At 35.8% G+C, this 12,965-nt stretch overlaps 1 protein-coding gene across 2 annotated transcripts in view; it reads left to right on the top strand.

Annotated features, from left to right (window-relative positions):
* The window catches only part of ARIH1 (ariadne RBR E3 ubiquitin protein ligase 1), a 108,811-nt gene that overhangs the window by 84,615 nt on the left and 11,231 nt on the right, over positions 1–12,965 (top strand). For both annotated transcript variants that reach the window (XM_061430284.1, XM_061430285.1), the window contains 4 exons: positions 2,708–2,750; positions 3,275–3,346; positions 6,064–6,194; positions 9,620–9,677. In XM_061430284.1, coding sequence (XP_061286268.1) covers positions 2,708–2,750; positions 3,275–3,346; positions 6,064–6,194; positions 9,620–9,677 — 304 coding nt within the window. The remainder of the gene's footprint in view (positions 1–2,707; positions 2,751–3,274; positions 3,347–6,063; positions 6,195–9,619; positions 9,678–12,965) is intronic.

Below are 12,965 nucleotides of genomic sequence, written 5' to 3' on the forward strand. Positions count from 1 at the left end.
GGTGATTTCCTGAATTGGAGTAGTACACATAGCTTTTCTATTTATTTTTGGTAGTGAAATAGAAAATTTTCTTTACCTCAGGTAGGTTGGTAACTGATTTTAAATAGCATATATTTCTTTAAAATAAAACTTAGCTTAAAAAGTCTCATATCTTAAGATAATTTTCCTCTTTCTATGTTGCTGTAAGTTTTGGATTTATTTTCTTATGGGAAAAAAAAGTGCAGTTATAATCACTTTTCCTTGTATCCTCCATTGGCACATATATAGGAGCAAACCTAAAGATCTGGGACAAGAACTTAGTTCTCATTTCTGATTAACAGCTTATTTTGTCACATTGTTTTTTGTTTCCTTATGGCTCATGATTTGTATTCAGATTATCTCTTAGGAAATACAGAGTTAGGAGTTTTTAATTTCCTTTGTTCTGATGAGTTTAATCTTGGTCCTAAAAATATGTAGATAAATTTGGAAAGCTAAAACTTGGTTGATTAGATGTTGATTAAATCTTTTAGTTGTTGATTAAATCTTTTTTAACTAAGAGTTTTCTCTGGGGCTTCTGGCCCCAGCTTTCTTGGTAACCTGGATTCTTGAAGTACCATAGCCTTTGAATTCTAGGTTCAACTTAGCAGGGAATTTCCATTACCACACATTAGAGACCATTCCTTTATGGATCTTTTAGAAATGAGAAGCTGTTAAAGCCAAGGGGCTCTATAGGTAGCAAATACACATTTTATTGGTTTTCCATATCATTCTTTTTTTGTTGTTTGTTTCTGTTTTGGTCATGGGTACGCATTTTGTGGGATCGTAGTTCCCTGACCAGGGTTTGAACCCAGGCCCTTGGCAGTGAGAGGATGGAGTCCTAACCACTAGCCCTCTAGGGAAATTGCTCTGTATCATTCTTTTTTTCCTCCAAACAGCAATAGATTTAGTCTTAGCATCATTAATACTAAATATTTCCCAAAAGAATAGGTAAAACTCACAGAGATTAAGTTTGTGTAAAGTACATGCTATTTTGGTAAAGGTTATACATTATCATTTCAGAATTTACTCTGTAGACATAGTGTGGAGTCTAATTCCTTCCCTGCTTTCAAATATATTTTGTGTATGAAGTATTTCAAATACAGATTTAGTATAGAGAATAACAGCAATACTTAAACACTTATAAAGTTACAACCGACCTTAATGAAAATCAGTTTGTTTTTGTCAAGAAATAAAACATGAAAGATATATTTGAAGCTTCTTGATGTTCCTTTCTCTATTCCATTCCCCGTCTTCTAGAACTAACCATTATCGTGGCTTCATTTAAACTGAGAGCACTTTATTCTTCTAATTTGCAAAGGATTTTGGGCATTCCCAAAGTACTTGATTAATTAATCAGCCATTCCACGCTTATGTTTTTCACAAGCATTTGTTTTTATTCTTAGTAGTAGTGTTAGTCACTCAGTTGTGTCTGATTCTTTGCGACCCCATGTACTTTAGCCTGCCATGCTCCTCTGTCTATGGGATTTTAAGGCAAGAATGCTGGAGGGGGTTGCCATTTCCTTCTCCAGGGGATCTTGCTGATTCAGGGATAGAACCAGGGTCTCCAGCATTGCAGGCAGACTCTTTACCATCTGAGCCACGAGGGAGTGTTTATTCTTAATTTATACTTTTTAAACCATGCTCCTAGAAAGCAGAAAGGAATTAGCAGTTAATGTAGCAGAATATGTAGTCATCATCTTTTGTTTTATACCTTGTTTGGTACACTTTACTAGGCTGAGGTTCATTTGTTTGGATCTTGCAAAAATATGTGACCTGTTTGTTTCCCACATATTGCTTACTGTGCATTAGTACTAAAGTATAGAATTACCATACGAAGTCAGACTAACTCTTCATTTGGAATGTTAAATATTTAATATATACCTATGAAGCATTCTTTATGGGGAACCCCACCAGGGCTTCCCTGGTGGCTTAGAGGTTAAAGCATCTGCCTCCAATGCGGGAGACCCGGGTTCGATCCCTGGGTCGGGAATATCCCTGGAGAAGGAAATGGTAACCCACTCCAGTATTCTTGCCTGGAGAATCCCTGGACGGAGAAGCCTGGTAGGCTACAGTCCACAGGGTCGCAGAGTCGGATGCGACTGAGCGACTTCACTTTCACTTTCTATGAAGCATTGTAAGTTCAGATTATTGAACATGATTTCATTTTAGTTCAGTTAGACAGTGGTTGCAGCAAGGAATTACACATATTAAAAACTATCAGAAAATACAACTCTAAACTGATTGTACTGTCTTAACAGTTTGGTCTGGAGAAGGGCATGGTAACCCGCTCCAGTATTCTAACCTGAAGAATCCCCATGGACAGAGGAGCCTGGTGGGCTACAGTCCACGGGGTCGCAAAGAGTCGGACACGACTAAGTGACTAAGCACACAGCATACAACAGTTTGGTAGCTATTTAGACAGTCATTTATTCTGTAATTGTCATGATAAAATGTCTTCATCCTTCAGGTCATTTCTTCATTTCACACACACACACTCAGTGTGTGCTGGCCCTAGTACTACAGGCTAAGTAAATTACTTCAGAGTAAAATAGACATGGTTCCTTTCCTTGTATTTGCCAGTCACTAGAAACTGGTGAAAGTACTGAGGTTCTGTAAAGCGTGAAGTTGTTTGTTTGTTTACTCACAGTAGGTAGGACTTAATTCTTTTAACTCTTGTGTCACTTAACAGCTTTAACTGTGGAGAAAATTGGCATGACCCTGTTAAATGTAAGGTGAGTTTGCCTGGCATTTTCATTTTTAAATAAGGTAGTAGAGTACTTCTAAGACTTGATGACTTTAAGTCACAGCCCACATTTTGTTATTTATTCATTAGTAGTTGGAACATGGTATTTTGTCCTTTTTATTTCAGGTGATTTTTGCAAATATTCAGGGAACATTGCTTAGGAATAAAGTTATCTCCTGATTATGAGGATAATGAGGGTTAAGGTCCTTCCCTTGGAAAGCTGTATAATTAGCTAAGGGGAAGGACACACCTTGCAGCTGGGCTGCTTGTTGAATTCTAGGTTCCTCACTTCCCTGCAGCTAGAGAAAGTCCTCCTTTGGTTGATTTTTTCTTTTTTTTTTAATGTACCTGGACTGTAAATGAGAATCACAGGATTTCTTGGTTTAAAAAGAAGTAAATCCAGTGACAGTCCTATCCTTTGGCTTTTACATTTAAGCTTGACTATATTATGTTGATGTAATTTGCTATCCTTAAGTCTTCTGTTGTGCTCTAACAGTTCTTGTTTTCAAACAGTGGTTGAAGAAGTGGATTAAAAAGTGTGATGATGACAGTGAAACCTCTAATTGGATTGCAGCCAACACAAAGGTTGGTATCTTCCTTCAGTAAACCCTTGGTATTGAAACTGATAAGAACAGGTGTATCAGCTTCAGAAGCAGTAAGTTTACATACTAAAGGGCCTTGTTTTCCCTTTCATTTGATTAGTTTGCTTTTTGTTTTCAGAATGATTGCCTATTAATAATTTTCCTTTGTTTTACTGTTTGAGTTTGTTTTATTGAGTACTCTACTGTAGTATGTGTAGTACTCTGCTTTAGTTTTCTTCCATCAGAAAAGTAGTGGTTGCTTAATCAGTTTTCTACCCTGGGGTTTGATAATATCTTTTCATGTAAATTCTTGGCTGCCTTCTAGTATACCAATAATAGAGTTTACTGCATCTAGCCTTTTTTTTTTTTTAACTAGGCTATATTTCTGCCCCTTAAAATCTCCAGGGTTTAACTTTTAAGGAGTTATTCTTTAGGGCAGTATTGAGTCAGAGTAAATGAGTAATTTAATTATGTAATTGAACTGGGCTTAACAAATTTAACGTTTTTAACATGTTGAACTTCCAAAATATAATTTACTAAAAGACTTGATTCCTGAGAAATGGAAGCTTAAGGATAACACGAATATCCTTGGTTTTGGGGGGTTTATTTATTGAATTCATTGGTCGTGATACTAGTATCTTTATGACATAAACCACGTCTTAAACCCTAGAGGAATGTCTTAACAAATGCAAATAAACTTGAACACCCTTCTTTTCTATCCTTAAGTGGTAAGCATTTGAATCCAAACTGTGTACCCAGCCAATTTTTTGTAGGAAATTGTATAAACATCCAATCTTATGTCCTGTCTGAATAGGAAGTGGCTTTGAGTGGTGACTAATAGTGTTATTCATGGGCTGTTTATTTTTATTGTTGTCTTTCACATATGATGATGATGCTTTGAAGAATATTGAGTTGTTTGACCAGAGTTAGTTATAACTTTGCGGTCTTCCATCACTCAATTATGGGATAATGATAAGAATAAGGATTGCTTAAATGACAGCCAGCACGTGATTCTATAACACTGATACCTGGCTCTACCCTAAAAGATTAAAACATGTTTACATTTCTGTCTCCCAGAAAGCATTGGCAATAAAACAGTCCTGTTGCATAAAAGAAATACCCACATCTTTGGGGAATGTAGTTTTGAAATTAGCATTTCTATGTCTCTGAAACCAGCATGATAAACATACCTTATGGCACTTAAGAAAACCTTACTATAATATCAGAAAGTGGTTGCTTTTTTATTAAAAACTTTTTTTTCTGTTATTTAAGCATTCTTCTTCAAAAATTGAAGATTTCTCCACCAGAAATGTTCATTAAAGTCCTAGATCCTTAAATATGCTGTCAGATTAGTATTTAGAATAGAGCAGTTGTATTTTCCCTAAGTAGTTTGATTATAAACTACCCTCTCCTGCATCTGGAAAAATCCCTACATACTCTAAATCTCCAAGATATTTAAAATAGGGAGTATAGGTTTGAATATGCTTGACTTTGTTTAGAGGGTAGATTATTAAGTAAGAATGACAATTTGTAATAATAGATTTATCAGTTGGAAGTTTTGAGATGAAACTGAAGGTTTTTCCCTCTGGAGACATTTCAGAAGCTTATTTTTGTTACTAGCACCTTAGATTTGCAGGTTGTTGTTATATTAAGAAATCAATACTGTTTAGTTAATTATAGCCAAGAAATATAGAATGAAACATATTTTAGGCCTGAAATTTGCTTCTTTGGGAAGATGATAGTATTTTTTATGTGAGTAACTTCAAAAATCTGATGGTATTGACCTCTTTTGAAATACTATAGTTTGTGGACAGTAAAATCTGTTCACTTTAGCTGAATTGTACAAATATTATGTTGGGTGATACTTTGCTCCCTTTATGGGAGTAATAGACATCAACACAAAAACATACAGCAAAAATCCAAGCTTTACATCTTATTCATAGTTTTATTAAAAATAATGAGTAAGTTTCATTCTCTAAATTTTTCAAGAGGAAGAACATTAGATGTGCCCACAAGGGTAGTAACTTTGGCTCATTAGCAACCAAGAAAATGATACAGACTTGAGCAAGGGGATGTAATCTCTGCAGCACTGTTGTCAAGGAACCACAATGAAAAGATTTTAACAAGGGTATTTGGCAGAAGAAAGTTGGGAAATTCAGTAGCCACAAAAAGAATGATCAGTTTTACTTGCCTGACTCTTAAGGCCAAATTGCTTGGGTTTGAATCCTAACTATCGTTTGCTACTTGTATAGCCTTGGATTCGTTTCTTTAAAATTTTCTCTTAGTTTATTCATCTGATGAATGGAAATAGGAGTAAGACCACTATAAGGATTATGAGTTAATGCATATAGAACACTGAGAACAATGTATGGGATACAGGAAGTATTCAATAATTATTTCCAGATAGCACTGGAACAGTATGTTTACAGGAACAAAATGTTTAGCCTCTCATAAAACTATTATTACTGTGTGTATGGTTAAAAGTACTTAAAATGTTTTTGTCCCCCAACCCCACTAAAACAAATCCTTAAATTGTCATGCATCTTAAAAACCCGTAATAATAACTCATTTTCAATAGTACTTAAGTGTTTGACACTGTTCTAAGTGCTTTACATGTATCAATCACAATAAATCACAGAATCAATTTAAAAATAAACCAAATCTAGAGCTGGCTTCTCCTCAGTGTAGCATTGACACCAACTTTATAGTTTCTCTTCATAGGAATGTCCCAAATGCCATGTCACAATTGAGAAGGATGGCGGTTGTAATCACATGGTCTGTCGTAACCAGAACTGTAAAGCAGAGTTTTGCTGGGTGTGTCTTGGCCCTTGGGAACCACATGGATCTGCCTGGTAGGTTGGGGAAACGAAGGGAAGAACATGTTCACATAACTGTGTGATGTATCTGCCGCATATTATGAATAAGGTTTCTGCCTCATGAAAATCACCCTCTAACTTGGGACTAGATAAATGAATACAGGGTGTGATCAGTATTAGAAGTGTATGCAAGATATCCAAAGAGAGAGTTTAATAAGATTTATTTCACAGATCAGGTAACAACTGAGTTGAACTTTAAGAAAGACTAAGAGTTCCATTTGTTCAAAAAGTGGTAGGAAAAACATTCAGGGCAAAAGGAGTAGCATGAACAAAGGTAGAAGAATGTGATAGTACATGACTTACTCAGCGTTGTCTAATACGTCTCTCTAGACAATAAAGACACTTGGCAGAACCCAATCCACAGTTGTGTTTTAGTTATCCTGCATGCCATTAGACAAAAAAATCTGTCCAAACTTTAAGAACTGGAAAATTACCCAGTGCAATCCAGAGTTTTAGCATTCATTGAAACATAAGAACAGGCCTGCATTTCTTTTTGGCAAAAATCACCTGGAATTGGTTGGTTGCTTTTTAGATGGAGCCTTTACTGCAGTTTAATGTTTTCCCTAAGACCAAAGCTTATTGGCATTTGCATGTCTTACGATGGCACATTTGGTAGTGATACATACCTTTGTTCCCTGCATGTTTCTTACCATGCATGCAGGGAAAATGCAAGTTAGATTAAAGATATCTTGTTGCATTTTTCTCAAAACAAGAAAAATGGGAGCTAGCGCATCTCCTGGTAAATGTGAAAATATTTCTGGGTGTTACAATAATGCAGATTGCCATTTTGACTAGTTTATGTTATTTGCATTTGTCTCCTGTTGGTGTTTGAGTTTGTGGCCCCTCATAAATTGTTGGGAATAGGAAAAGAGAAAGTAGACTGGGACCTGAAGTAGTTTGGACAATTATCAGAAGTATTTTTACTGAGAGTAACAACGTTATGTCTGTAGTTTAGATGACATGCTCTGTATTAGGTGTTTTCCATACTTTATCTGGACATTGTGGCTGCTTTGTAGAGAGTGGGTGGGAGGGGAAAAATTGCAAGCTCAAGACAAGATGAGGAGAATCTGAACTTAAGACAATGGCAAACATTCCCCTTTAGTTTCTTTGGAATTTTCATTTATTTCACTAATTAGAGGAATAGAGCGATTGTCTTGAATTGATTCTAAACTAGTTTAGGTAAAAACTAATTGGTTAGGTGAAAAAAAAAAAGTGATTTTACTACTGTCAGAGCCAAGGAAAGATATTTGGGGTTTAGGAATGCAAACTGAAGATTAGAGTGTTCCCAGAAACTAAATTCATATGAGTGTATATATACAAGTTTAGTGAAGAAGAGAGAGAATGGGGGGACAAGTATTAAAGAGACTTTTGTGTGTATGTAAAGAAGTCTCTGATCACAACTCAAATTTTAAATGAACTGGATTGAAAAATGAAAGGGGTACAAAACAAATGATGACTACGGAAGAATGAAGAATGGCTGGGTCCGGGGGTTATCAGAAATGTTGCCTGTATCTTGCCTTTTCCCGTGGCTAATATTGCAGATGAATCCTTGCTGTGCTTTCTTGTTTAAATCTGAAAATATCTTAGAATCTTCAAAATAACATTCCAGATAGCACTGTCAGTAATCTCAGTTGGAAATATAGATGAGCCCTCCTTGCTTTCTTGGCCTTAAAATTCTTAATGTTGACAGAGTAAAGCCCAGAGTGAGTTGAGGCTTAAAAATATCTAACAAATATCAAAAGGAAAGTTTTTGAGGATATATCAGTTAGGAAGAAAATGTGTTAATCGTTGACCAGTAGATAGCGAGAAGAGGCATCTTTAGGCTTATTTGTGAGTAGAATAATTATTGGTAAGAGAGGATTATTAATCCATCTGGGGGACTGGTAATGTCTCTTGACTCAGGTGAATTGTGGTCTGGGTTACTTTAAAAACTTTGAGATGAAATCAGTGATCACTGTTGGTTGTTTCTGAGTACTGTGGAAAATAGAAAGGAACCTAAGATTGGGAGCAGACAGTGTAATTCAAATTTTCAGAATTTCTCATTCCACAAATTGCATATGAACCATAGTTTGTTAGTTTGTTTAGTTTTTCTCTTATGTGAAATTCCAGAATCAAATGGTATTGTTAGGATGATGAATTATGGAATGTTTGGTAGATTTCAGCAAGGTATTTCATTGTGGACAGAGGTTTGTAGCCTAGGCTGTGAACTACAGATGGAGATGTTTGGGAGTACAGGTAATAGATTTGTGTCTTCCTAGTGGAATGCTTTAAGGTTTGCTGAAAGGCTTTGTCCACATCTTTTTTATTCACATAAACTATATACTGCTTTTCTGTTCAATTGTATTGATGATTTTCTTGAATTAATATAAAAAATTTTATATACAATATTTTGGGGTTATATCAAAGAGAGATATTGAATATATAAACCATTTTAATCTTAAAGAATTTGACAGGCTGGAATAATAAATTCAGTTTAATGAGATTTATATTAAATTCAAAATTCTTCTAAAAAGGTCATCATTAGAAAGATTCTGAAGATATGTATTCACTAGTTAAGAGCATGGGTCTCAGTTGGCAGAAAGGCATCAGATTAATTTCCACCTCTGAAACTCTTCTTTTGTGATCTTAGTATGTTGCTTATCTTCTCAAAATCGGATTCTTCATATGCTCAGTGAGGATAATGATACATATTTCATAAGGTAATTGAGGGGATTAAATGTGATAGTACAGTTAAAATCCTTAGTAAGTGGATGGAATATAGTGTATGTCAGTTGTTCTCAAAATGTAGGCTCCCATAAAATAAAACAGGTAATCAGGAAGGAGAAGTGCCTGTCTTACACATCTCCACTCTGAGCTGACTTCTCTGGGCAGATTTCCCCTTGCTCCTCATTTTGTATATTGAGTTTTCAGGGATTCTCATAAACTGTTCAGAGCATATAAAGCATATAGCACAGCACTTGTCACATAACAGTCTGTCAACAGTTGGTTCTTTTTGGTGTATACAAGTGAGGATAACAAGGTGAGTAATCTGGAAAAATTGAAAATATTTGGCTAAATAACAGACTGTGTAGGATATGAGATAGTCTCTTTCTTCAAAATATGAATTAGAAGTTCAAACTACAGTTGGTAAATGAAAAAATAACAATGTTTTCCAATGATTATCAGTAAACTTAATGAGTGGACTGCCTCAGGGGGTGGGAAACTGCTTTTTACTAATAGAGAACAGACATACTCTTGGAAAGGATTCAAACACCTAGGGGCTTTTTTTTTTCTTCACCTCATTTTATCTTTGTAAAGGAGAATATTGGCTCTATATAATTGCTAAATCCAGGCTAAAATTCTGTGATTTGTTCCCTTTTCATTGATTTATGGCTTTATGGAATCCTCTTTACTTACTTCAGGTACAACTGTAACCGCTATAATGAGGATGATGCAAAGGCAGCAAGAGACGCACAGGAGGTAAGTACATTTATTTTCAGGTAACGGTTGAACAGGAGTGTGCATTATCTGTTGATTAGGGAATAATTTAGCAAAAGAGTTCAATTCTGAAAGATTTGTTAAAGGATATTCCAATAAATACTGTATATCTGTATACATGTAGAAAGGGAATCTTATGCAAAATACATATTAGGAGTATTCCTATTTATAGATTTGTTTGCATTAAAAAAAAAAAAAAAAACCAGTCTAGTAATATAGCATACCTCTAGGTATCAGTAGTCTTCCATAGCAAGGTGTTCCCTGCCCAGCAAAGAGTCTAAAGGACAGTATTTGTTAAATGGCACTGCTGCTATTTATATCCAGCCTCACTTCTTTTTAATTAATTACTTCATTATTCAAGAAGCTCTAATGATTTTAGGTAACTTGGAATGAACTGTCTCAGGAGGTAGGGATTTCCCTATTACTGAATAAGGAAATAACCCACTTTTATAGAAGAAGAGATTCAAACCCTTGGTGTGGATTAGATTCAGTAACACTTTGAGTTCCTTTCAGGCTAGTAATTCTGCCTTAATAGTAGAATTCTAGAATTTAGTCATCCCTTACATTCATACATTCTGTATTGAAAGTCCCCATTTCTCTTCCCAGAATCTTTTAAAAAGACTTGTCTTGCCAAGATGCAAGCCAGAACACGACCTGTTTGTTATTATTTCACTTTTCAAAGGCTCCTTTAAAATTTATTTAAATTACTGTAAATACAAAAGAATATATTTACATAACCTAGGCTGTCATATTTCAGATGTTTACAATATTTGTGATCGTTTTAAAGGGGGAAAAAAACCCACAGGTTATAATGTTGGTTTACATTATATTCATTATAATATTACTATATTAACTGTGTTTAAAGTAAAACCAGCTGGACTATTTTAAGCAGCTATACAACCAAACGAAAAAACCCACAACCAGTGAAACTCAAAAAAACTAATTATACAAATAAGTTATTTGTTGAAATTGAATTACTGTTGATAGACTAAGACCCAGAATTTTTGAATTTAGTATTATTATACTACTATAAGTACCACGTGATAATTTGTTCTCCCATCAGTTTTCTATATATCAACTATTGCCTTTTCATCCCTACAGTGCATCAAAATTTGATTTGATCAGAATTTATTATTAATGTATTTCCTGTCACTTATTCTCAACTCTGGTGCAGTTAAAGTAGTATGGCTTGATGCCATTTTTAGCCATTTTACAAATGTAAGACCTGAAAGCGTTGTCATAAGTTTATTCAGGTGGTCGAGTGTTTGTGTTTTCTTCAGGTTATTATCAGATTTTTAATATTTAAAAATTTCCATGGTCTGTTTAAACGAGATCATTTGGAACCCCTACTCCAGTTCCCTCTAGTATCCTCAGACTATAGAACCATTACCCATGTAACCTTTGTATAAAAAACTCTGCAATGAGAGTGATGCCTTTCCCACCCTCCATTTTGAATTGAGTCCTCTCTTTCATTTTTATTCAGCTAAGTTTGTCATTGCATCTCCTTCTGTTTCAGGTTTGTTTTTAAATCTTAGCTCCCCCCGCCTCCCTTTCTGGCTTTCTGCTTTTGTCCTAAAGTTTTCTTCTAATTATGATAATATTTTTTTCAATCCATAAAGAAATGCTGTTTTTCTCTTATGTAGCATTATATTTTTCCTAATTACCATGGTGGGCTTTTAGTTTTTGTGTGCTAAGTTGCTTCAGTAGTGTCCAACTCTTTGCTAAACCATGGACTGTAGCCTGCCAGGCTCCTCTGTTCATGGGGTTCCCCAAGCAAGAATACTGGAGTGGATTGCCAATTCCTTCTCCAGGGGATCTTCCCGACCCATAGATCGAATTTGGGTCTCTTATGTCTTCTGCATTGGCAGGCAGGTTCTTTAGTAGTCTGGCTAAATCTAGCCAGAATTTGCTGACAATGGAAAGTGTATGGGTTATCCTTGACCTTAACTGCTAAGTGTTTGGGTGCTGGTAGCATTCCTTTCTGAGATCTGCAGGGAGGGTGGATTATTGGACATAGCTTCTTAGCCCTTTTAATGTATAGATTGTAGACATTAGATTGCATTATTTTTCTAGGTCATATATTGGACTAAACTAGAATCTTCTGATCCTGTGAGTGTACAGGGAAAGGGGTTTGTATGAGTTGACTGTATTTGTTTATTTAGTAGGAGCCATACCTCCCAGAATGGAGCACACCATGGCATACACACCTAGCTTATTCTTTCCTCACTTCCTCTACGTCCATACTCTGGCCTAGTGTTTTCTGGCAATTGTAGTTCTTTTTTTTTAAACAGTGGTTCATAGCAGCTTTATTTGTTATAGTCCCAAACTGGAAACATCTAAAACTTTCCTTAATTGGTGAATGATTAAACAAACCATGGTAATCCATACTGTGAAATATTATTCAGTGATAACAAAAAATGAACTGTTTATCCACATAGCAATTTAGATGTCACAGGCACTGTGCTGAGTGAAAAAGCCAGTGTCTACAGATAGCATTCTGTGATCTCTGTCACATGATTCTATTTATGTTATATTGTTGTTGCTAAGTTGTGTCCGACTCTTTGTGACCCCATGGACTGCAGTTCGCAAGGCTTCCCTGTCCTTCAGTATTCCATTCCCTGTGTTTGCTAAGACTCATGTCTGTTGAGTTGGTGGTACTATGCAACCATCTCACCCTCTCTTGCCCGCTTCTCAGCAGTTGTAGTTCGTTTGTTTGTTTTCCATTTTTAGGCAGTTGTAGTTCTTAAAAAAGTACTATAAGGTTGGCACACAGTCCAGAAAGAACATATATGGTACTTTTTTCTTTTCTTTTTTCTTTTCTGTGACCACACTATGCGGCTTGCGGAATGTTAGTTTTCCAACTAGGGATTGAACCCGGGTCCCTGGCTGTCAGATCAGAGTCCTGACCACCAGATTGCCAGGGAATTCCCTAAATTTTCTTATCTACTAACCCAGAGTCAGTATACTTCTGTGAGTGGTCAGGTAGTAACTGTTTTCAGCTTTGCAGACTATCCAGTCTGTTAGAATTGCTCAGTTCCGTCCTTCTCCTGTGATGCTTGCTGACTCAGCCATAGACTTAAAGGAGTGGATGCGGCAGCATTTCAGATTAACTTTGAAAACAAAAATAGGCAGCAGCTGGATTGCCTATCCGTCTTCTAAGCAGTCATGTTATTGTGTGTTTTTCCAAAGCGTTTTCAGGACATTGCATTTCTCAGTCCAGATTCTGGGATTTGATTTAAAAATGGGTATTATTTGCAGTGGTAGTGTGGG

Source organism: Bos javanicus, chromosome 10 (genome assembly GCF_032452875.1).
Source record: "Bos javanicus breed banteng chromosome 10, ARS-OSU_banteng_1.0, whole genome shotgun sequence".
Lineage (NCBI taxonomy): Eukaryota > Metazoa > Chordata > Mammalia > Artiodactyla > Bovidae > Bos > Bos javanicus.